The 24,944-nt window shown below is 61.0% G+C and overlaps 1 protein-coding gene across 1 annotated transcript in view; it reads left to right on the top strand.

The window, feature by feature from the left end:
- Positions 1 to 24,944, top strand: part of CROCC2 (ciliary rootlet coiled-coil, rootletin family member 2) — a gene marked incomplete at both ends in the record, with an annotated part of 68,882 nt that overhangs the window by 7,962 nt on the left and 35,976 nt on the right. The window contains 14 exon segments of the mRNA XM_082658246.1: positions 3,477 to 3,627; positions 4,537 to 4,664; positions 6,731 to 6,837; positions 8,891 to 9,056; positions 12,989 to 13,092; positions 13,649 to 13,846; positions 14,980 to 15,076; positions 15,157 to 15,246; positions 15,401 to 15,607; positions 15,817 to 16,013; positions 17,542 to 17,721; positions 18,162 to 18,306; positions 18,706 to 18,852; positions 19,058 to 19,075. Coding sequence (XP_082514372.1) covers positions 3,477 to 3,627; positions 4,537 to 4,664; positions 6,731 to 6,837; positions 8,891 to 9,056; positions 12,989 to 13,092; positions 13,649 to 13,846; positions 14,980 to 15,076; positions 15,157 to 15,246; positions 15,401 to 15,607; positions 15,817 to 16,013; positions 17,542 to 17,721; positions 18,162 to 18,306; positions 18,706 to 18,852; positions 19,058 to 19,075 — 1,935 coding nt within the window.

The raw sequence follows: 24,944 nt of genomic DNA, 5'->3' as shown, positions 1-24,944 counted from the left end.
GCACTGTTGGAGCTCCGCCACCCCAGACCCAGGCTGCTGGCCAGGGGCGCCCCCCCCACCATCCCCCGACTCTGCCGAGGGGCCCAGGATTCTGACTCGCTCACGCTGCTGGCTGAGTTGAGGTCCCCCGCTGGACACCCGCTCTCGCAGGGTGACTTTCAACGGGGCTTCTGGCGCCCCTCCCTGCCTTGCCACGGGGCTCATCTGGACCCACCCGGGCCACCCAGGGGTCTCCCTCACTGGGCTCTGGGTATGGGGCACCCTCATCTTCCTTCCAGAAGTCGCTGGGCTCCTCTCCCTGGGGATCTGTGCCTGGGCAGCCTGCGGATTCAGAGGGGCCACTCGGGGGTCCGATGCTGGTCACCAGTGAGGGAGAGAGTGAGATTGTTCCGTGTGGGTTCCGTTTCTGTCTTACAGCTCCACCCGCCCTCCCCAGCCGCCTCATGTCCTCACCTGTGGGGTTAGGGCGGGGTCCCCAGAGCCGCAGCCCCCGGGTCCCTGGGACGCCCCATTTTCAAAGATGAGAACACACGGCTCGGGACAGCAGGTGGCATGCCTGAGGTCAGGCAGTGCACCGGCAGTGGCAGAGCAGGGGCCCCAGCCCACCTCTCCCAGAGGGGAGCCCAGGGTCCTCGGAGCGGAGACCCTCCCCATCCACAGGGCCACACGGCGAGGGCGGCGGCGAGGAAGGAGGGGATGGCCGCCCCACTGGGCCGCACACACAGGCCCCCCTCTAGGGCTCACTGGGGGTGTCACGCAGGGGCTGTGACCTCCCTGAGGTCCTTAGAAGCTGGTTGAGCTGATGGGGAGGAGGACGCTGGGGACAGAAAGGAGGAGGGGACATGGTCAGGCTCAACTGTGAGTCTGAGGTCTTTTGGGGAGCTGATGCCCAGCTCTGGTGTCCCCTCTGACCAGCTGAGACTGCGAGGGGGGGAGGGGGGCTTCTAGAAGTCTCCCAGTGCACTGCCCGGTCACAGGCAGACAGCACACCCCCCCCAAAGCTGACCCAGAGCCACCCCTGGCCCACAGGGCTGCAGGTGGCATCACGGGGTCCCGGGCGGCCGCAGGGGGAACCAAGCCCCAAGGCCAGAGGTTGGTGCAGGCCCAGTGACCTGCCCTGGGTGAAGGCCCCTCCCTGCCCCCATTACAGGGGGGAGTGGGGGGGAGGAGGTGGGGCGGGGTGGGAGGGGGCAGCCCCAGGGCCTCCGCGCACCCCCACCGTGCTGACCCCGCTGCCTCCCTCCGCTCCAGCTGGGCCACGGCCCATCGCAGGCACCCGGCCGCAGCTGGAACCCATTACGCGCCCAGCTCCTCTTGGGACGTCTCGGCTAATAACTGACCCTCCGTAAATGTTAGGAATGAGTCAAGTTTATGCCGCTGCTGCCTTCCCGTTAGCGGGTGGCGCCGCGGACGCTGGGGCGGGGAGGGTGGTGTGGAGAGCGGAGGGGCAGGGGCCTTCCTGGACTCGACAGTCCCGCGGGCCTCAGGTGGCTCTCGCCTCCCCCTTGGGCCTCGGTTTCCCTGAGTGCAAAGGGGGTTCAGGGCGGACGATGGCTGAGCCCCTGCCTGCGGCCTTGGTGGTCTCGGCGCCCCCTTCCGGGCTCTGCCGAAAGGGGCCAGCAGGCACCTCGTCCCCTCCCCTCAAGGGAGGCTGCTCACCCGAAGTCATGCTGAAGGGGGGTCGGCGAGGGGGAGTAGTCAAGGTGCCTCCCAAGACCTCCCAGGGGACTCAAATTCCTACACGCAGGTGAAGGAGGACTGGGGTCCAGGTGAACCAGAGCCAGGGTTCTCACTCCCCGTGGGGGGCGGTGGAATTCAGTCCCGCGAGTTTGCTCAGTGTCTGCCCAGCACTGAGCTCCTGTTGGGATGGGAACGTGGCTTCACCAGGTGTCATGCAAGAGCCCGGGTCTCGGGGTCGCCCTGGCCACTCTGGTGCTGACGGAGGGGCAGGCCTCGTGTCCAGGCAGACGTGAGCGGAAGAGACCAGGCTGGGGTCTCAGGAGGAGGGGACGGGCTGAGATTGTACCAGGGCAGTGGGGTGGGGGGAGCAGGGCTGCACCCAGGAAGCCCTCCATCCCTACCGGCCCAGGCCTGAGGGTCAGAGCCAGGTGGAGGGGTCTAGGCCTTGAGAGGGTCTTCAGGGAGAGCTGGGGGGATCAGAGAGGACAGGCAGGTAGGAGGCTGTGCGGTGGTCACTCACCAGGGCCCTGGGATGGGAGGGAGATCTGGGGAGTCTCGGGGTGGGGGTTCTTGGGAAGCCAGGGGTGGGGAGGGGCTGGGCATATGGTGATAAGTTTGAGAAGTCTGGGACCTTCGGGGGTGATGGGAGGACCCTGGTTTGTCGCCCTAGAGAGTCACTGGAGGGGACATCCATCTCCAGGACCCCCTGGGAAGCGTCTGGTTACCCTCTGCTATTTCACTCACTGCCTGACAGCTCATATCGCAAAGGCAGCAGGGCCGGTGGGCAGCTACGGACTGTCCTGAGTGCAGGCCCATCCTGCCTCGCTGCCCTCTCACGTCCAGATGTTCATGCTGGCTTAGAAGTGGCTGCCTCGGCCTGCAGCGTTCACGAGTTCCCCCCACGGTCAGCACCACGACAGACCTGGCGACAAAGGCCCCGCCCGGCCCTGGGCTCTGGAGGGCAGCCCAGGCCCTCCCCCGGCGGTGCCATCGTCGTGGAGCCAAGAATGCCCAGGGCCGAGGCAAAGTGCCAACTGGAGCCCAAGACCCCAACACCAGTCTCTGGGTACCCAAGACCCAGGGTCTCCTACCCGCGTCCGGGGCTATTCAGACCTCTGCCACAGATGGTCAGCTGTTCTAGGCGGCTAGGAAGGAGGGCCGTCCCCACGATCCACCCACTGTCCCTCCCTCGGCTCCCACCCTGCCCCGGCCCAGGGCCCACGCGTGCCCCTCCCAGTGGACGGGGAAGCCCCACATGGCTGGCCTTGTCCTAAAGGGGGGTGTGTGGGTGGACCTTCTACCAGTTGTCCCTCTGCTGTTGTCAGCCCCTCCTGCCGTGGGGCTCTGGGCCTGCTGGGTGGGGTTCAAACCCCTCCCTGCCAACCCCACTGTGAGAACTGGGAGGCTGCCTGCTCCAGGAGGGCCAGAGGCAGGAGCCTGCCTCCCAGCGTCCCCGGAGAGGTCCACCACGACGGTCAGTGCAGCCCCCGCAGAGGCGGAGCAGCGCTGAAGGGTGGGACGAGGTGGTGCCCTAGGCTCGGAGCTCTCCGGACCAGCTCTTCTTTCCTCACCTGTGCTCAGAGCAGCGCCAGGATGGGCAGGGTGCCCTCCCACCTTGAAAGGTGGGGAAACCAAGGCACGGGCCTTGGTGACCTCACCCAGTCCTCTCCAGCGCACTTTGCCACCGTATGGGAGCCCCGTGGCAGCGCCCACTAACTCCAGTGGGTTCACGTGGGGCTCTGGCAGCTGTCCAGGGACCTGCCAGCCCCAGGCATCTCTGAGCCGGTGTTTTTCAGAGGCTGGAGGACACCGTTCTGAGCCCCATGGCCAGCAGAGAAGACCGGGCGCTGACCGTGCATGGGGGAGGCTGGCGGGCCTCACCCATCCCCGTGCCTGCCCGCATCCGTGAGATTGTGGCTGGCAGCCTGGGCGAGGAGCCGCCCCAAGGTGAGGGGGGCCACCAGGGGGGCTGCAGAGCCGTCAGTCAGAGTCCAGCTTCAGGGAGCCAAGCCCCTCACTGTCCCCTGACCGGGCCGGCCCCTCCCGGCCCATCATCCTCCCCTGTGCTAGGGAGAGAAGCACACCTTCCCACGGCATCGTCCCCGGGGGTCAGAAGCCCATCCCCACGGCGCGCTCACCACCAGGCCACAGGGACCATGCCCACCTAGCCCTGCGTTGGTTTGTCACACATCTGTGCCCACCAGTCTTGATTTAATTATGTTCATTTTTCATTAGATGATGAAATCCTAAAGGGTGACACTCAGGAGGCGTGGACGCTAAGCAGCCCCCCCCCCAAGAACTCTGCTCCCCCAGCCCCCGGGCCCCCTCGCGGTGCCTCTCGCTGTCTGTCACGGCTACGTGCGCGGCTGGGTCCCTGCACCGAGGCCACCCAGCCAGTAGGGCAGCCTGGCCCCAGAGTGTGCCCCGACCCCCTCGTGCGGGGGTCCCGAGACCCCTTTCTGAAATAAGGGGCTCTCCAGCCTCCTAGAGGAACTGGGGACCTCACTGTGTGTTAAGGAAAAAGAAAGCCCACTGTGTGGTTAGAACAGCAACTTACTACTTGGGGGTGAGATCTGGTTACCCTGAGTCAGCAGTTCTCACTGCCTGACGGGGGTGTGGGATCCCCAGGGTCCAGGGGGACGCTGTAACTGGGTTGGGGCTCGCCCTGGGCACGGGTCTGTACCGGGGTGAAACGTGATGTCCACGGCAGGAGAGGAAGGGAGGCCCGCGGCCGAGGTGCGGCCCCAGATCGGGGTCCCCCGGGTCAGTCCCGGCAGATCGGCAGACCGGCGGCGGGACAGGGAGCCGGGCTGGGGGCTGGCCTGCCCACAGGCTGACCTGCTGCTGCGCCTGCAGCGCTGCGGGAGCCGCCAGCCGCCTCGGCCCACGTGCAGGAGGAGCTGTCCCGGCTGGAGGAGCTGCTGGCCCAGGCGGGGGCCGAGCGGGACGAGCCGGCCGGCAGGTACCACGCAGTCAGCGAGCAGGTGAGCGTGCGTAGGGACGCGTGGCAGCCAGAGGGTGGCAGCCGGGCCCGGGGTGACCGGTGGATCCGTCAGCGCGTCTCAGGACGTGGAATGACAGTGGTCAGCCATGGCACGGCTGGACCCTGGGCGGTGGCTAGAGAAGCTGAGGCTGGAGGGGACCGGTGAGAGCGGGACAGGTGCCCGGGGCTCCCCGGCCCCGGGGTCCCCCAGGACTCCCCCCCCAGCTTAAGCACTGACTTGTGCCCCACCTGCCAGAAGCCCTGGGGGCGGCTGGGGCATTCCTGACCCCTGGCCCTGGCCTCCAGCCCAGCGTGGGCACGTGGCAGCAACTGCCCAGGGGAGGAGCGGGAGCAAAAGGAACCGCCTGGCGGCCGCCGAGGACTGGCCCCACCCCCGACGGCCGAGGGCGGACGGAGCCCCTGGGCCTCTGTCCTCAGTGCCCTGGGCAGCGCGGTGCCCTCCAGGGTGACTGGCTGTGGCAACAGGCCATTTGGTCACGACCAGTGGGGCTGGGAGGGCCTCCTGGTGGACAGATGGGGAAACCGAGGCAGAAAGGTGACGAAACTTGCTAGGCCAGAGCCTCTGTCCCATGTCTGCCACTCTAAGACATGATGGCCTCTGAGGCAGGACTGGGCTGGGGTGCCCGGCCCACAGTGTGGCACACTGGGAGCCCCTGTGTCTGCAGAGTCCCCCTGGTCTACGTGGCAGGGCAGATGACTCCACTTTCCAGATGAGAAAACTGAGGCTCAGAGCTAGTCCGAGTTATCCAGGGCCACGCTGCCATTGCTGGGTGAGACCTGACTCAGGTCTTTCTCCGGCATGACCAGTGACCAGTGCCGAACGCCCAAGGGCCCTGGGTCAGCCTCGTCTCCTCGAGGGTTCCAAGGGCTTCCTGGGATAGGCGGCGTCACCAGCCCCACAGAGGGAGGGGCTCCCTGCCCCCACCTGGAACTGTCACACCTGTTCTCATCGCCAGCCCCACCCCCGGGCAGACTGGGAAAGCCCTCCTCATCCCCGGAGGGGACGACGTCTCCCGCCCACCCTGGGCCCTGCGCGGGGCGGGGCGGGGATCTTCCTAGCACAGGGTGGGGAGATGTTGGGAACTAGAGGCCCTATGGGAATAGAAGCCGCAGAAATCCCGCGGCTGATTAGGAAACCTCGTGAGTCAGTGAGCTCTGAACTCAGGCCTGTGCCAGCTCTGGCAGGCGGCTCAGCAGCCCTTGTGAGGGCCGCAGAGGGGCCCAGCCTCCCCAGGTTCCCCCAAGCAGATGGGCGGGCGGATGGTGGTAGCAGGGGCCGCGTGACGGTTCCGTGGGCACCTCCATCCCGGCTAGACTCCCAGCCCCCGCCCAGGCCCCTGGGCTCGGCTGGACCCCCGGGCCCTCCTCTCCAATCCCACTGGTAGCTGCGGGGGCCACTCACCTCCCTGTACTCAGGCCCCATGTCGTGCCACAAGGGTGCCCTTCAGCTCTCCTGACCTACCTGCCTCAGCCCCCCACCAGCCGGCCTCCTCGGGTCGGGGCCCCCAGCACTGCCTTTTCCCCTCAGAGCCCCGGGTCCCCGTCTGCTCAGGCTCCAGCAGGCTCGGGGTCCACCTGGCCCAATTTGGGGGGCTCCCCTCCCTGCCAGGCCCACTTACTGGGGGTGTGGTACCCACCCACCCGCTAGATGAGGGGCTGGGAGCAGACGGAGGGTCGAGCACAGGCAGGAGGGCAGCTGCAGGGGCGGGACCCTAAGCTCACTCACTCCCATGGGGGTGACCCCAGGCCTGCTCTGCATCTCGGCCGTCCTGCCCCTTATGTGGCCGGACCAGAGCCTGGACCCCCACTCCGCCAGCCGTGGGCACATGGCACAGGACCATGGCACGGACGGCTGCCCGCCTGACCCGTCTTAGCAGACCCAGCTTGACCCCAGCTCGACCCCAGCCCTTATCCCAGCCTGGCCCCGCCCCAACTAGGGACCCAAGGGGAGCCCTCTCACCCGTCCCTGGGAGGGTTTTGTGCCAAAGCTGCCCAGCCCGCTGGGCTTGGAAGTGTCCAGCCAGGTGGGTTAATGCCCCTCTCCAGCCGCAGGCCCGGCTGGAGGCCACCGAGGCTCGGCTGCGGAGGTCAGAGCAGAAGCACAGCGTCGACCTGGAGGAAGCCCTCGGCCGGCTAGAGGCTGCCGAGCAGAGGTGAGGCCAGGCAGGCAGGGCAGTGGGGCAGCAGGGAGCTCGGCCGTCACTGCGCAGCGGACGCCACTGTGCCGTGGGGCTGTTGACACCTCTTCCCAGGTGGCTCCAGGGCGGGGCAGCGCGGGGCGGAGCAGCACAGGGAGGGGCAGCACGGGGAGGAGGAGCACGGAGAGGAGCAGCACGGGGAGGAGCAGCACGGGGAGGGGCAGCACAGGGAGGAGGAGCACAAGGAGGAGCACGGAGAGGGGCATGGGGAGGAGCAGCACGGGGCGGAGCAGCACAGGGACGAGGAGCACGGAGAGGAGCAGCACGGGGAGGAGGAGCACGGGGAGGAGGAGCACGGGGAGGAGCAGCACGGGGCGGGGCAGCACGGGGAGGGGCAGCACGGGGAGGGGCAGCACGGGGAGGGGCAGCACGGGGAGGAGGAGCACGAGGAGGGGCAGCACGGGGAGGGGCAGCACGGGGAGGGGCAGCACGGGGAGGAGCAGCACGGGGAGGGGCAGCACGGGAAGCAGCACGAGGAGGGGCAGCACGGGGAGGAGGAGCACGAGGAGGGGCAGCACGAGGAGGAGGAGCACGGGGAGGGGCAGCACGGGGAGGAGCACGGAGAGGGGCAGCACGGGGAGGGGCAGCACGGGGAGGAGCAGCACGGGGAGGGGCAGCACGGGAAGCAGCACGAGGAGGGGCAGCACGGGGAGGGGCACGAGGAGGGGCAGCACAGGGAGGAGCAGCACGGGGAGGAGGAGCACGGGGAGGGGCAGCATGGGGAGGAGGAGCACGGGGAGGAGGAGCATGGGGAGGAGCACGAGGAGGAGCAGCACGGGGAGGGGCAGCACAGGGAGGAGGAGCACGAGGAGGGGCAGCACGGGGAAGAGGACCACCCCCAGGGCCTCAGGCGAGAGTGCAGGTCCCACAGGTCATGGGGCCTCCCTGGCCCTCTGCTCCCTCGTGTGTCACCCCAGGCCCCCACCGCCTGCTGAGGCCGGGGCTCTGGCCTGAACTCCAGGAAGGCCGCCTGAGCTGCTCCTGGCCCTCGGCTGGCCTGGCCAATCCTGGGGGGCCCGAGGGTTCTCCCCTCAGTCCCAGTCCACTTCACACTCCGGCCCTGACTCCCAGGCCCCTTTGGCTTCAAGCCGCTCTGATTTCATGATCGGGCTTACTTGTGCACCGTTGGTAAGTGTGTGTCATACCCCAGTGCCCCCGGAAGTAGCCCCAAGCCCCAGGACACAGCCGCGGAAGGGAAGGGCATCTCTCCACGTACCCTGCAGGGCGGCCAGCAGGAGGGATGAGCCCCCACTCCACGGCCAGCTCTGTCTCCAGACCTGGGGGAGGTTAAGCCATTTGTGGAAGACTTCCCGGCCTTGGTTCATCCTCAGGGACTCTGGATAAGGAAGAAAAGTGCTGAGAAGCATTTTGAAAACCAGTTTTGGAGCAGGGGGGTGGAGGGTGTTGGTAAATAAGCCAGGAGAAGGCTGATGCCCACAGAGCAGACAGGAGCAGAGGAAGTCCCTGTGGCCGCGCGGCTAGCCTGGAGGTGCGGGCTCCAGAGGGTTTGGGGTCCCCGACTGCAGCCACATGCAGACCTGCCCTGGGTGGAGAGAGACCCCCACGGTCCCAGAGGAGCTGCCCCCTCCACGGGGCAGGCCTGACTCCCTCTGCCCCCGCCCTGCGCGGCAGGGTACCTTCCCAGCCCTGGTACCCTCGGCCAGGCTCCTAAGCCCTAACCCTCTTGATGGTCTCCCAGCCCCTGGAGTTAGGAGCCAGCCACAGTTGTGTGGCAGAGCCAGGGGAGCCCAGAGGGGCGGAAGGTGGGGAGAGCAAGCGAGTCAGGGCAGGAGGGGGCGTGCCGGGGTGGCACCCAGAGGCTGGCCCCCGTTGGCGGGGCCACTGAGGACCGCTGCAGGTGGCCAGTGCCTCTTAGGGGCAGTCTGGGCACTGCACAGTCGAGCTGGGGTCGTCTGGGCCCAGGAGGTTCGGGGCCCGGCTGTCTGAGCACGTCTGTAGGGAGAGGCCACCCGCCCATGGCCACGCCGCTCCGTCCCTACCCGTACAGGAGCACCGGCCTCTCCCAGGTGAACACCCTCCTGCGGGAGCAGCTAGGACACATGAAGAAGGCCAACGACAGACTGGCCGAGGAGCTGGCGGGGACGACGCACAGCGTGCTCCTCCTGCGGGCTGAGCTGGAGCTGCGGGAGAGGCAGCGCTGGACCCAGAGAGAGGTGCTCCCCGGCTCTCGCCCGTGGGCAGGGGCATGCCTGGTCTGGTTCCCGTGGCCGGGGTCGGGGTGGGGGGCAGGAACAGGGAAACGGAGAGCTGGCTTCTGCCACGGCCCCTCCTGGGGGCAAGGCCCCTGGCCTCCCGCCACACCATGTCCCCCACTCGGCTTGGCCACGTTAGTCTGCAGGGTGGGGGACACTGCGTGGGAAGACCCCCGCTTTGAGAGAAGGACGCCTGGCTGGGCTTGGAAAATAGAGTGAGGGCCGAGCCCTGGTTCTGGCGTGGCCGAGCTGCTCTAGAGAGAAGAGTCTCTGCAGGCCCAACTCGGGGTCAGACACAGGAGCCTGGGCCGCACCACAGCCCCCCACTCCCTGGCCAGCCCAGCAGGGCCCACGCAGCCTCTTCTGAAACCCGCAGCCCTGGGGCACGGGGTCACGGCACGGGGCTCCAGGCCTCAGCCTTGCTGGGGGGAGATACTGTGTTGACCATCCCGGGCTGGTCACCGGGGCAGGACGTCCAGCTTGAGGTAGGGGACATATTTGAGACGGGTCACCCCACGCCTCTGCCTGTCCACATCCCCGCTGGGCTTGCAACCTCTGCTCCGATCGTCCCTGGATGTCCCCACGGACCTCCCGGCGTCTGCCACGGGCCCCATGGGCAGGATTTCTCCCCAGACGTGGCAGGAGCAGAGGCCGAGCTGGTCCCCGGGTGCCTGGGCCTCAGGCTGACCCTGCACAGGTGTCCCTCGGACAAGCCCATCTCAGAGGGGCCGTCTCGGCACTGCCCACACGGATCGGGCGGGGTGGGAGGCCCAACCCCACTGTGTGGACAGGGCTCCTCCTGCTGGACAGCTGCTCCAGTCAGAAGCCGAGCGGCCCCTCCTGCTGCAGCCACCCCTGCACGGGGACGGGACGCCAAGAGGTAATATGCGCTTGTCATCACAGGGTGGTCGTCGATGGCCGGGCTCCCACGTGGGGTTGGGGAGACGTGGGAGACACACCACGCCCCCGCCTTGGCCACTAGGGAAACAAATGCCCTGGAGACGGGCCTCGCGTCCAGTTTGGCAGTGGTTTATCGAGGGTCTTTATTCCCCCTTGGTCGCTGGCCGGCGGCTCTTCCTCTCAGCGCCTTAGAGACCCCCGTCCTCTGTCTGCTGGCCCGCCACGGAGGCCGTCGTCCTCTTGCCGTGGCCGCTGTGAGCGGCCGCTCTCTGTGACTGCATCCTGCCAGCTTCCTGCCAGCTTCCCGCCGCAGACGCGCAGGTTTCTTTGTGTTTATCCTGCTGAGGACTCATCAGATGCCGCGCTCCCCTTGTCCTTGGCAAGCAGCGGTCACCTCCTTCGGTGTCACCCACGTCCCGCTCTCCCCTGTCCTCTCCCGCCCCGTGGGCCTTACCCATCCCCGTGCTCCCTCCCACGCTTCTTAACCTCCCAGACTTTCCTTCCTTCTACCCCCCTGGTCTACGTGGTAGATAGAAGGTAGAATCTACCCTCCTGGTCATCAGTTTTCTCTTCTGGTGTCCAACCGCCCTTAAACCTGCCTGTTAGGCTTGAATCCTAAACGTGGTGTTTCTCAGCTTTAGCAATTCTGACGTTATTCTGGATATTTTCCAGCTATCTCACTCTTAACTGGTACTTTCAAGCCTCTCGTGTGTTTGCTGATGCATATTAGGAAACAGTTATTTTGTAGTCTGGGTCTGACGTTCTAATATCTGAACTTCTTCAAGGTGTGAGTCTATTGTTTCTGCTAGGTCGTGGTCATGGTGCTGTGTTTCCTTGTGTCTTTGGTGGTTTTTTAAAAAAATTTTTACCTAAGACCTGCATGTTATCCTTGGGACTCTGAAAATTGTCTGAAACCTGGAATGAACGTGGTGTGCTCCAGAAAGGACTGCCATTTGCTTAGGTCGGGTTCTCAGGGGCTCTGACGACCTTTGGACCACATTGAAGTAAATTTTCAGCTTTATTGTTTTTTTTAAACCACCCAGGTTTTGTGAATCCAGGCTGAAAACTGCACCAAGGCTAACTTGTGGTTCCAAAACCACAGGGAGATTTTTTCCTTACTGTCTTGGTCCCTCCAGGCCACTGTAGCAGAAATACCCCAGCCTGGGGGCTTGTCCACAGACATTTACTTCTCACAGCTCTGGAGCCTAGAAGTCCAAGATCAAAGCGCCAGGTCCTTCGTCTGGTGAAGAGCGCTTCCTGGTCACAGACGATACCTCCTGGCTGTAAGCTCACATGGCAGAAGGGACTGGACCCTCGTGGGGCCTCTTTTATAAGGACACTAACACCAATCCTGAAGGTGGAACTGGAAAGCCCCACCTCCAAATACCATCACGTTGGGGATTAGGTTCCAACATGTGAATTGTGGGGGACACTGCACCTCTTTACAGCGCCCTGCAGGCAGGTGTGTGTGTGCATGTGTGTGTGTGTGTGTGCGCGCGCTTGTTCACCGTCCACGGCACCTCGTTATAGCACCCTGCAAGCAGCTGTGTACGTGCGCGTTTGCGTGTGTGTGCGTGCGCACGTGTGTGCTGATTCGCCCATCTCTAGCACACCTTACTTGGAGTGCAGCTTGGGGGATCACGTCCACATGTGAGCAGACTCCCCCTTGGGTGGACCTTAAGCTTTCCTCTCTGTCCCCAGAGCCCCTGTGGTCAAGGAAACGTGTTCAAGTTACTGTTTGGCAAGTCCCCCTAGAGTCCCTGAGTTTCCTGGTTCCTGGCTTGCGTGTCCCTTACCATACCGGCCGCCCAGCCTTGCGTTCCAGAAGTCGTAAAGTGTGGAATCCCAAGTATTCCAGTGTCTTAGTGGGCAGGCGGGACAGGAGTCGCTCTTCGTGTCAGCAGGAGGGATGTCTAATCCCTGCTCTTTGATGGTCACAGTTGGGGGGTGGGGTGCAAGCATACACAAGGCTCTGGCACCAGGCGCAAAGGGCGTTCCCTACACAAGGTACACAGCAGATGTTTCTGGGCTCGATGGGGGGCACCTCAGATGGGGGCTCAGGGGAGGCGATCGGCAAAGGCTTCACGAAGTAGCAGGTGAGCGTGTGGGTCCGGGGCTGGAGGACCGGCAGGACGTGAAAGTGCTTTGTTTGAAGCAACATTGAAAAGCCGCGGGTGGGGCTGTACCAGGCAGGAGGGGCCCTGGGAGCACCGGAAAGCACTGGGCGTGGTGGTGAGCCCCCCGGGGGGCCCTGGAGGTCAGTGTTCAGGACACAGCCCAGTGCAGGGGCTGGGACGGTGGTGGGGAGACTCAGGACCTTCTGGCCTTCGGCTAGTTCCCTGCAAGGCTGGCGCCGCTGACCGCACGTGACCCCATCCCACTCCTGCCCCCAACTCTCCACCCCGTCCCCTCCCCGTTCACAGCCCAGCGCTGGGCTCTCGCTGCACCTTACAACCTCGTTCACTCCGCCTGTTCTCAGGGTGGCTCCCCCACCCCTACCACTGCATGGGCTCCTACTGGCAGAGGCTTCTGCCTCCCTGCCACCTTGAAGGGCCAGGCCCCACTCCCGACGTCCTAGGGGCCCTCCGAGAGTAAGCGCTGCTCTCTAGGTCCTGGAGAAGGCAAGGTCTGTTTCCTTGTGTCGTGCTCCCAACCCCCCAGCTGGAGGGCGGGAGCTGAGTGCCGCCCACGGCCCCACTGGGGGAACCAGGCTGAGTGGGTCCTGGTTCTGGACCTGGGAGTGGTCACCTCCCCAGGTCCTTTGGGGAGGGGAGCAAAGCACTGCCCCCGGGGACGGGGGCGAGTTGCATTGCTCAGGAAGGTAAGCCAGTGGGGTAGGCGCCGCATGCAGGAGGGTAGTGATGAGGGGCTGCACTCCGCCCGCCTGGAGCCGGAGGACCGGATTGTGGGGCGGGTGAATGGGGCCGCAGGGCTCCCCTCACCCCTCAGCGCCTGGCCTCCGCCTGCAGTGGACGCAAGCCTCTTGCTTTCAGACCCAGCGTACTTGCGCGGTGGGACACCAGGATGTCCTCCTCCTGCAGAGACAGGTCACAGCCCTCCGTGGACACCTGGCTGAGCTGCGTGCAGCCACCGAGAGGTGCGTGCCAGCCACCCTGCCCACACAGCCAGGCGTGGGCGCCATCAGGGTCGGGGAGAAGGGCACCTGAGGCCCAGGCATCGGGCCCACCACACTCCTCCCACGGGGGGCCCGATGGGAGTGGTGGAGACGGCAGCAGAGGTGGGCAGTGGACGAGATGGACGGATGGACAGAGTGAGGCAGGCAAGGGTGCAGGGGAGAGAAGAGAGGCAGGCCAGCTAGGGAGATGCAGCGCCAGGGGCCGGATCCACCCGCAGGGACTCTGGCTTCCCCCCTGCCCTTGCCGAGAACCTCCAACGGTCCACCCTGGGCCCCTGAGGCTCAGAGGGTGGAAGTGCTGCTCAAGGTGGACAGCCTGTCCTGTCCGGCCTGGCCCATTCCCCGCTTACCCCCGCCCCTCCGAGATGCCACCCGGCGGGGCCTCCCCTGAGGACGGCACGGGAGGGGTCTGCCGCAGGCCTGTCACCAGACCCTGCCCCTTCCGCCCAGCGTGGAGCCTCCAGGCCGAGCCACAGGCAGCCCCGAGGCTCAGCGGAGTGCCGCCCTTGTCTCCCAGGGGCCTCGCTGACATGCGAGTGGACGCGGCCAGGACGGCCCAGCGCCTGCACACGGCCTGCCTGAACCTCGGCTCCAACCTGCGGCTGACGGCCAGCCGCACAGCCAGCGCCCTGGAGCAGCAGCTGCAGGACAAGGTGCGGGAGATGCTGCAGCTGCAGGGTCGCTGGGACGCCGAGAAGGTGGCACTCCAGGCCAGGTGGGTGCAGGAGGTCAGGGGTGGGGGGCGGGGGCGGGTTGCCACGCCCACCCATCTGCCCTGCGGCCGCGGGTCTGGGACTTTGCTCACATGCAGTTGTAACTCCTGATTTCACCCCACACCCTGACACCGGGGCACTTGCCCTGAAGCCGCCCACGGCTCATAATCGCCACCTCGTGGCAAAGGCAGGTGGGTCCAGACCTCCTTACCCACCATGCCCTGGAGGCAGCGCTAGCGACCTGCGGCTGGGCGCGTCTCTGTGGACACTGCCCCCATGGCTGCTTCCAGAAGTGGAATTTTCAGACCTAAAAGCCCTATCCTTTCAGGGGTGGGCGCCTGTTTTGAGGGCCCCCAGAGGGGCCGGGGTCCACCCCCGGTTATCGTGGGAGGTTCTGGACACGGAACTCACGTGTGGTGCTCGAAGGTCTTGTGAGGACAGCTTCTGCAGGAAGCAGGAGGCAGCTCCTAACGCTGCCACGGGCCTCTGTTCCACGGGACCTGGGGCTCACGGGGTCACGAACGCCCTCGGGGTCAGCGAGTCCAACACACTGGAGCCGCCCCGGAGGAGAGCCGCGGCGGGCCCGGGGGCACGGGCGGTCTAGCGCAGCCCGAGGGTTCAGCGCCCGGGGCCTGAGCCGAGGGCTCTGGGCCCACGGGAAGGGAGGCCCGGGTGCTGGGGGGCAGCCAGGGGCCTTTGAGAAGAAGGCGGTCCCGGGAAGGAAAGACAATGACACCATTAGACTTACGGTGGCAGAGGAGTTCCAGGCAGAGGGACCAGCCGGGACAAAAGCCCAGAGGTGAGCACGGCACCTGCCACACCCCAAAGACAGAGCAGCGCCTTGGGAAGCCACGCTGTGGGGCTGGAGAGCTGAGTCAGGGTCAGAGCGGGGGCCCTGAGTGCTGCATTCGGGCTCTGCGCTCTACCCTGAGACAGCGGGAGCCACTGCAGGTTCTAGAGCAGAAGACAGGCGTCTGACTGGAGCGGGACTAAGGTCCACGCAGGCAGAGGCGGCCGAAGCCAGCAGGCAGGCCGCACCCCAGGAGGTGGCCGACGGGGCCGGGGGGTTCCAGGGCCCGCCGGTGCCCCAGCCTCTGTCCTCTGCACTGACGACCCCACCCCGACTTCTCTCCAGACTCTGGGAGCAGACGTTGCTGGTGCGGAAGCTCACAGAGCAGAACGCGGACAAGGAGGAAACCATCTCCTCTCTCAGAACGGAGGTTCAGGAACTGGTGCGTGGCACTGGGAGAGGGGCGGCTCGCGGTGGGGGAACCCGGGCCCCGCTGAGCAGCCTCCCCCCCCCCGCCAGCAGGAGTCCCGTCACAGTGGAGGCCGGCCGGCCCCGGGAGACTTGAGGGCTGAGGTGGAATCCCTGCAGCTCACCTCGGACAGCATCACAAAGGTGCGGGCCCGTCCCGGGTCCTTCCCGCGTGGAGCAGCGGAGGGGCTGCAGGGTCCTGGTGCTTCGAGCAGGCCCGGGAGATGCTCTGGAAGGACCTGTCCGACCTCAGCCCTGCGCTCTCTCCCCTCTACCCCTTCCTCCCTGCGCCCTGAAGGTGGCGAAGGCAGACGCGGGGTGCCCGGAGCCAGCCTGGAGCGGCAGCACCGAAGGCCAGGAGGCGCGGGGCCAACCAAGGAGCCCCCCACGGGCCACGTCCCCCCCACGGGCCGCGTCCCCGCCACGGGCGTGCTCCCCGGCCGCCCTGGACCCTGCGCTGCGGGCTGTGCAGGTGGTCATTGAGAGGCGGCGGCAACGGGAGCAGGTGGGCGGCCACAGAGGCAACGCTGTGCCCCGTCCCCACCGGAGCAAAACCACAAGGCCCACCAGGCGCCTGCCCCTGGACCCCACACCCCGGCAGGGTCTCCGGTCTGAAGTGCATCCTTTCTCGGGCAGTCGGGAGCCCTGCTGGCTTCTGTGGTCGAAGGCCTGGCCAGGCCACGGGGCTCACGCCACGCTCCCACTTGCGGGCAGGAGCTGCGCCGGCGGCTGGAGTCCTCCGAGGCAGCGGCCGCCGGGCTCCACGAGCAGCTGTCCGAGAGCCAGCGGGAGCTGCGGGCCTCGCGGAGGCTCCTGCAGGAGCTGAGGCAGGAGCAGGCCCGGGAGCGCCAGGACCTCCTGGGCAAGCTGGAGGCGAAGCGCTGCCGGGAGTCCAGCAAGGTCCGGGGAAGGTGAGGCTGGAGGGCTGGGCTCACCTTCTCCACGATGCCCCCCGCAGGAGAAGTGAGGGCCATCTCCCGGACAGGAAGTACTCCTGGCCCGAAGGCTGCCTCCTCGCCCCTTCACCCCCCAGCCCCTGCCTGCACTGAGCACAGCCCCTCTTCCCTCGTCTGGGCCCGTCTGGGCTGTGTCTCCCCAGGACTCACCCTCCCAAAGCCCAGGCTGAGCACGTGCCTGCCCCTTGGCCTGCATCCCAGGCTCCCGGCCGCCCGGCCCATTTCCACACTCCCCTCCTGGGAGCAGGCTGTGCTCTCTCCCACCTCCCCGCTGGCAGCCAGGACTCCTCCGGGGGTCGTACCCAGCCTTCACAGGTGGTCCATAAAACCCCAACTCCCGCCCCATCCGCTGGGGTGGCCCCGCGTGCCCTCCTGGCGTGTCCTGCGGCTCTGCTGTTCCGTGGTGCAGTCGGCCGTGAGGCTGTCTGGATTCTTCTGTGCACGTCTTACTGCCCTGGGGCTGGTGGGGGTGAAGGACCTGGAACGAGAATCCCCCAGGATTTATAGTCCTGAGTGAGAGGCTCGGTGGGCCTTCCCAAATCCACACACTGCCCGAGCCGGGAGATGGGGCGGGGAGTGGGCTGGCGGCCCAGGAAGGCTTCCTGCAGGAGGGAGCGACGCAGGGGCAGACAGGACCACCTCCTGTGCTTCCCCTCGCTCACCCCGGGGGCTGGGACTGCAGGTCCCTCGGGGCCGCCCCTTCTCCGGGTGTCCTGACAGCGCACTTGGTTCTGAGACAGGAGGTCCAAAGAAAAAATTCATCCCGGTCCCGCTCTGGAGAAACACACGGGAGATGGGCAAAGAGATGGGAGCAGGCGGGTTCAGCCTGGCACGGGGGCCCGGGAGCGGAGGAGCCAGCGGGGGCCCCCGGGGGGCGGGAAGAGCTTTGCCAGGGGGAGACAGGAGCAGGTGTGGGGCGCAAAGCAAGGCAGGCGGGGCCCCCTCACCACGCCAAGGAGCAGAGGTCACGGGGGCCGCGGGGGAGCCGTTGGCAGCGACGCCGCCCTCACAGCCGTGGCTTTGGCAGGGCTGATCTGGCTGCAGCGTCCTAGGGCCAGGGGGTGGAGGGCAGGCTGGAGCGGCCCCTCAGCACCGGGGAAGGAGGGGCTGAATCCCAGGGACATTTGGGAAATGGGGCCTCAGGACTCGGTGCTTCAGAGCACGGCCGGGAGAGAGCTGCTGAGACTGCAGCCCTGGCTGGTGGGTGACCGGCAGAGGGGACCTGGCCGGGGCGACGGGGGCGGGTCAGCAGCGAGCACAGCTTTGACAAGGCTCAGCAGTCAGGGGAGGTCAGCAGCGCAAGCAGACCTGGAGCTGTGGGGTTCCCGTCGGGCAGGCGCCCCTCCTCCCCGCTGGGTTCTGCAGGTGCAGAGGCCGAGGGCAGGGACACCCCGGGCGCAAGGCCCTCCAGGGCTTTTGGGTCCCTGGGGTCCCCTCCCCGCTGCACGCCCGGGACCCCCGGCTTCTCCTCCCCTGCTCCCAGAGAGGAGGCAGCTCGGGAGGGGCGTGGAGGAGCTGAGGGGGAGATGGATGTTTCCGACGGGGAGCGGCAGAGTCCGGAGGCCAGGCGCGCAGGGCTGCAGAGAAGCCTCCTGCGGGGGGCGGGGCAGAAGGCGGAGCTGGTGAAGCAGGGCCTGCAGGGCCGGAGGGAGCTGGACGGCAGGGGCGCCGCGCCGCCACCAGCGGGCTGTCCTGTCCCCTCTGGGCCCCGCGTCCTCAGCTGCTGATGCGACCTCTTCTGCACCAGCCTCGTCTCAGGGGTCGGGGTGCCTAGCGAGACAGCAGGCCCCGCCCACGGCGGCCGGCCCCCACTGCCACCCAGACACCCACTCCAAGCCCGGCCCAGCGCCACCCCGGGGCAAATCCACCACCCTGGGCCCGGCCGAGATGGGTGCCCCAGCGTGTGTGCCGCGCTGCTCACCCAGGCGTGTGGGCCAGGCCTCTGCTGACAGTGCCACCCCCAGCCAGAAAGGGCTCAGCGGTTCCTGGCCTGCAGGGCGAGCCGCGCTCCTCTGGGGCCCCTGGGCTTGGAGGGAGCTGCCCTGCCTGCCGCCCCCGTCTCACCCTGAGGTGACCTAGCGCCCTCTGGTTTCCGGGTCTCAGTCAAGGGCGCCTGGAGCAGCTGGAGGAGAAGGTCTCGGGGCTCAAGAAGGAGCTGGTGTCGGCCCAGGAGGTGCTGAACACAGCACGGCTGCAGAGGGACGTCCTGCAGAGTGAGGCGGAGGTTCTGCGCAGGGCCCTGGCCCAGGTACGACTTCCACTCCTCTCTCCCCGCTGCCTGGGCCCTCAGGCCATCCCCAGAGCCCCCAAACTCAGCGGCGGCCTCCTGGGTCCCTGGCCAGTGGGCACCGGCCCACCTGCGCTGGGCACACCTTCTCTCAGGGTGCCCCCTCCCTCGGTCGCCCTGTCACCTCTCCTGGCTGCAGCCTTGTAGCCGGGGGCCACCGTCTGCCCCAGAGGCCTCACCACCGTGGGCCCCCTTCCACCAGGCCCCACCCAGAGCGCCGGCTCACACACCTCCGTGATGCGGGGCTCACTCCCTCCCCGGCGCTAACAGCTCTGCCCAGCGGAAGCTCTGCCCATGAACCTGAAAGTCCCTCCCTGGCTTCCCCCCTGGGGTGCCCTCTGCCCTCCCTCCACCCCCCAGGCCGAGTCCAGCAAAACCAACCTGGAACTGCTCGTGTGCCAGCTCAAGGCGGAGGGGGTGGAGCAGAGACACTCCCTGGCTGACATGGCTGCCCTGATGGCGGGGCTGGCTCGGGACAAAGGCTCCCTGAGCCACCTGGTCCTGCAGGTGAGACAAGGGCCCAGGGGGACGGACCCTGCCTGAGCCTCGCTTCCCCAGCGTGGCTGTGAGTTCCTGCCCCCACCCTGCTCCCCTGAGCTCAGGGCCCTCCCTTCACCCGTGCTCTCCCCGCCTTCTCCCCTCCTGGACTTGGGGGCTGAGGGTGTGGGGGCGGGGCCTGCACATGGACCCCTCCCTGCCTCTCTGGCGGCAGCTGGAGCAGGTGGGCCAGGTGAGGGGTCCGCGGGCCCCGGGCCCCCAGGCCCACCCAGCAGGGCCACCGCTGCCTCTGGGGCAGCCGGGCACACGGCACCTTTGGAAGTCACGCTGGTTCAGGATGCATGTCAGCACCAGCGCTTTCTAACTGCAATGCTGCCTGACGTGGCTGATTCGAAGCCGTCTCCGCAGGGCTGGGAGGCGGGGAACGGGGGAGGGACACACAAAGAAGGACCTTTACATCAGGCCTGTCCCCAACATCCGGGGGCTGGGTTCTCCCCTGGTCAGAGGGTCGAAGGCCTCGGGCCCACTGATGCTCACACGCTCGGGGGGAAGGCTTCACTCCTCCTCCGTTGTCTTGTTTCTCTCCTTCCTGGACCGCATCCACACAAAAGAGCTGCCCCGTCACTCACTCGCTCTTGCATTCCTGCGTTCATTCCCAAATCTGCTGACATGGATCTTCCATGGAGGAGGTCAGACTCCCTGGGACGAGACACTGCAGCACCTTTGCTTTCTCCTGACATCAGCCTTGTCGGTCCACATGGAAACCCTGTCTCTGCAGCGTCTCCGACCCCCAGTGGCATTCAGACTTCATGGTCTGTCACCTTTGGGACTCAGTCCAGCCTCTTTCTGTTTCTCAGACTGTCCTAGCCTTTTTGGGGTCATCTTTTCCTCTTTTTTTAGTCAAAGGGTGACTACACTCAGTAAGCCAGTGCACAGTTTTTGACAGTTGTAAGCAAAGTGTCTCCACCAGCCCAGCAGGCTCCCTCCTGTCACGGCCACCCAGGTGGCCTCTGCCCTGACCTGTTTTAGACCTTGCTGTAAATGGAGCCATGGGGCATAGACTCTTTTGAGCCCGGCTTCTCTCCCTCAACATGACGTCTTTGAGAGCCATCCCTGTTCTTAGGTGTATCAAGAGCTCCTTCCTTTTGACTGCATAGTAATATTCCATCATTCGGATAAACCACGCTTGCTTATCCATTCACCCGCTGCTGGACTTCTGGGTTCTTTCCATTTGGGGAGTGGACAAGACTGCGATGAGCATTCATGGTCAAGTCACGTGTGGATGTTCTCATTTCTCTTGAGTAAATACATAGGCGTGCAATTGTGGAGTCACTGGGTAGGTGTGTGTTGAACTTTATAAGAAACCGGCAGGCGGTCTTCCAAAGTGGTTCTATCATTTTACTCACCAGCAGCGTGGGAGGCTTCCAGCCGCTCCTCTGCCTCGTCAACATTTGGCCTCATCCGTCTTTACTTTTTAGCTATTCTGTGTGTGTGAAGTGATACGCCATTGTGGTTTTAATTGGCATTCTCTGATAACAGATGGCATTAAGCACATTTTCATGTGCTTCCTAAATATTCATATACCTTATTTTGTCAGGTATCTATTCAAGTCTATTGCCTATTTTTATTGGGTTTTCATATTTCGGTTATGGATATGTAGGAGTTCGTATATCTTGGATAAAAGTACTTTGCCAGACAGATGTACTCACGTTTCTGTGACTCGCCTATACATTTTCTTTTTTTTTTTGGTGGGGGTGGTACGCGGGCCTCTCACTGTCGTGGCCTCTCCCGTTGCGGAGCACAGGCTCCGGACGCGCAGGCTCAGCGGCCGTGGCTCATGGGCCCAGCCGCTCCGCAACATGTGGGATCTTCCCAGCCCGGGGCACGAGCCTGTGTCCCCTGTATCGGCAGGCGGACTCTCAACCACTGCGCCACCAGGGAATCCCTTTTTTTTTTTTTTAAATATACATTTTCTTAATGGTATTTTTGATGGACAGAAAAGTTTAACTTTGGCAAAATTCAGTTTACCAAGTTTTAAAAAAATTTATGGTTAGTGTTTTCTAGGGGCTGTCTGAAAAATTTTTGCCTAGCCCAAGGACGAGACAATATCCTGCTCTGTTTTCATCTAGCTCTTAGGTCTATGATCCATTACAAGTTGATTTTTCTGTACAGCAGTGGTTCTCAAAGTGTGTTCCTCAGACCAGCAGCATTCGTATCTCTTGAGAACTTGTTTAAAATGCAAATTCTCAGCTGCCCTCCCCAAACCTACTGAATCTGAAACTCTGTGGGTGGGGCCCAGAAATCTGGATTTTAATTATCCCTCCCAGTGACGCTGATGCACATTAAGGTGTGAGAACCACAGGTGTGTGGTATGAAATAGGAACTGAAGTCAGGTGTGTGGTATGAATAGGAACTGAAGTCCATTATTTTTCATACTAATATCCAGTTGTCCCAGCACCAATTTTCAAAAAGACTTTCCTTTCCTCCTTGAATTATCTTGGCAACTTGTTGAAAATAAATCGATCATACATGTGCATATATGTGCCCAAATCATATTGTTGATCTGTGCAAACTGATCTATGTGTTCATCCTTTCACCAAAACTGCACTGTCTTCATTCCTGTAGCTTTTTTTTTTTTTTTTTTTTTTTTGTGGTACGTGGGCCTCTCACTGCCGTGGCCTCTCCCGTTGCGGAGCACAGGCTCCGGACGCGCAGGCTCAGCGGCCATGGCTCCCGGGCCCAGCCGCTCTGTGGCATGGGGGATCTTCCCGGACCGGGGCACGAACCCGCGTCCCCTGCATCGGCAGGCGGACTCTCAACCACTGCGCCACCAGGGAAGCCCCCTGTAGCTTTTTAATGTCTTGAAATTAAGTAATGTGAGTATCCCCATCGTATCCTTCTTTTCAAGCTTGTTTGGCTGTTCTCAAACCTTTGCATATTCATATGCATTTTAGGATTAGATTGTCAATTTCTATACCCAAAAAAGCCTGGTAGAACCTTGATGGGGATTGTGTTGAATTTATAGATCAATTTGAGAAGACTGGACATCTTAACTGTATCTAGTTGTCCATCCATGAACATGGTATATCTCTCCATTTTTTTCTTTACTTAATTCCTCTCAGCTGTGTTTTGTAGTTTTCAGTGTAGAGGTCTTGCACGTCTTTGATTAAATTAATTCCTAGTTTTGATATTGTGCCTTGCTGTTTTAATTTCATTTTCCTATGTCCATTACTAGTATATAGAAATATAATCTCGTTGATTAACTTTCAGTCATGCGACCTTGACAAATTCATTGATAAGCGCCAGGGTTTTACATGTACATAATCATGTTATCTGTGAATAACAACAGTTTTACTTCCTTTCTGATCTCAGTGACTTTTATCTCATCTTCTCTTAATTCACTGGCTAAAGACCTACAGAACAAAATTGAAAAGAAGTAGTGAGAGTGGCCATCCTCCTACCAAACTCAACTACGAGGAAAGAATTCAATATTTCACCATGAAGTGTGATGTTATCTATAGGCTTTTCATAGGTGCCTCTTATCGGATTGAGGAAGCTCTCTTTTATTCCTAGCATGCTGAGATTTTTTTTTAAATTATGAATGGGTTTTGAATTCTGTTAAATGTGTTCCCTGAATGAATTAAGATGATCATGCCATCATTCTTATTCTGTTAATACAGCTAATTATATTGGTTTATTTTTTAATGTTAAAACAACCTTGCATACCTGAGATAAACAATTTCATAATGTTTTTTAAGGATTTTGACATCCATATTCATGAGGAACATTAGTCTATAATTTTTTTTCTCATAATGTTTTTGTCAGATTTGGAATGTGGGTTATGCTGGCCTCACAAAATAAGTTGGGAGGTGTTCCCTCCTCTTCTATGTCCTGAAAGTGTTTTAAAATTTCTGTTTCTTCCTTAAATGTTGGTAGAATTCACTAGTGAAGTCATTTAAGTCTGGAGTTTTCTTTGTGAGAAAAGTTTTGATAAAAATTTAATTATTTATTAGATATAGGGCTATTCAGATTTCCTACTTGGTCTTGTGGCTGTTTCTTCTGCATTCTAATAATTTTGCCTGTTGTGTTTTTATTATCATTCAGTTCAAACTATTTTCTCATTCTCTGTGTGATTTCTTCTTTGACCCATGGATTATTTAGACATATATTACCTAATTTCCAAATGTGGGAATTTCCTAAGTATCTAATTATTATCAACATCTAATGTAATTCCAATAAGGTCAGAAAATATACTCCATATTATTTGAACAGATTTAAATGTATTGAAGCATGCTGTATGGCCCAGCATATTAGCTATTTTGTTGAACATTCCATGTTCATGTAAAAAGAATGTGTATTATGCCATTGTTGAGTGTAGTGCCTATAAATATCAGTTAAGTCAAGTTGCTTGATACTGTTGTTTAAGTCTTCTGTGTCCTTATGGGGTTTATTAGTTTGTTTGCTTTATTAGTTTGATTTTTTTTTTTTGTCTACTTGTTCTATTAATGACATTTAAATCTCTATGATTGTGGAATTGTCTATTTCTATCTTTAGTTCTGTCTACTTTTGCTTCATATATTTTGAATTCCTATTTTTAGGAGCACACAAATTAGTATTTTATGTCTTCATGCTGAACTGACTTTTTATCTTTATAAAATGTCCCCTCTTATCTTTGGTAACATTTGTTTTCTTGATATCTAATTTTCCTGATATTGATATAGCCACACCAACTTTCTTTACTTACTGTTTCCATGTTATATCCTTTCCATACATTAACCTTCATTTCTCTATGTCTGTATATGTGAAGTGTGTCGGGTCTTGCTTCTGTATTTACTCTGACAATCTCTACCTTTCAACTGGAGTGTTTACATCGTTTACATGTAAGGTAACTGTTGATATGCTTGGTTCAAGTTCACCATCTAGGTGTTTGTTTTCTATTTATCTCATTTTTTTGTAAATTTTTACATTTTGCCTTTCCAGATTTCTTTTGGGTTATTTGCATATTTATTTAGTATTCCATTTTATGTTCTCTATTAACTTTTTAAAGCTATACTTCTTCTTGTTATTATTTTAGTGATTACTTTAAAATTACGGTATGCACAGTCTATATTAAAATAACATTATACTATTTCACAAACAATGTAAGATCGTGACAACAATATATTCCATTTATCCCTCCCATCCTTAGGGCTTGTTGCCATATATTTTATTTATACATATGTTGTTATAAGCTCTGTAATACATTATTAATATTTCTGCTTCAGATGGTCACTTCAACCACACACACACGCACACGCACACGCACACGCGCACACGCACACGCACACACACGCACGCACACGCACACACACACGCACACGCACACACACGCGCACACACACACACACACGCACACACACACGCACACACACGCACTTCAGCTATCTAGTGAAATTCTCCATCTTCTTGGATATGTTCTTGAATGCATTAATTATAACATTTTTCAGGTCTTTGTCTGATAACTGCAACATCTGGACCCCCAAATTGGGTCTACTTCTATTGTCTTTTATCTCTTCGTTTTCAGTCCTTTGGCCTTATCTCCTGGTGCTTAATAATTTTTTATTGAATGACAGATGTTGAGGTTTTGTAGAGCTAATCTGAGGCTCTGGGTGATATAAACTTCTTCCAAAGGGAATTTGCTTTTCATTTTAGGATATCAGAGTCAGAGCAGATCACCTTTATCCAGTCTTGGATTTAGCTGTTTTGTAACTGGTTTCAGTCTTTTTTGAAGAGTGAGCTACCTCGGGGTGTTGACCTCATGGTATGGCTCTCCTGTGCTCCTAACTAGGGCCCCCACCCTGAACTCTGGGTGTTTGTGTCTCAATTCTGAGATTGCCAGACGTCCTGCCTGACATTCTGGATGCTCCACTGCACTTTCTGGTCCTATTCATAATAGGACAGCACATGCTCTGAGGAGAGAAGAGATACTGAGTGGTGGTCTCACTCTTCTGTTTCCCTTTCCTCCAAGATCTTGGCTCCTTCAGACCCAGCTACCTTGACAGCTCTCTGAGGCCTTATACAGATTCCTGTGATAGGTTTTGTCTAGATTTTTGTGATGTTCT

The sequence above is a fragment of the Grampus griseus genome (assembly GCF_964374135.1).
Source record: "Grampus griseus genome assembly, chromosome: 7".
In the NCBI taxonomy this organism is placed as follows: domain Eukaryota; kingdom Metazoa; phylum Chordata; class Mammalia; order Artiodactyla; family Delphinidae; genus Grampus; species Grampus griseus.
Note: the sequence above shows the minus strand (reverse complement) of the source record. Positions and strands in the feature narration are given on the sequence as shown.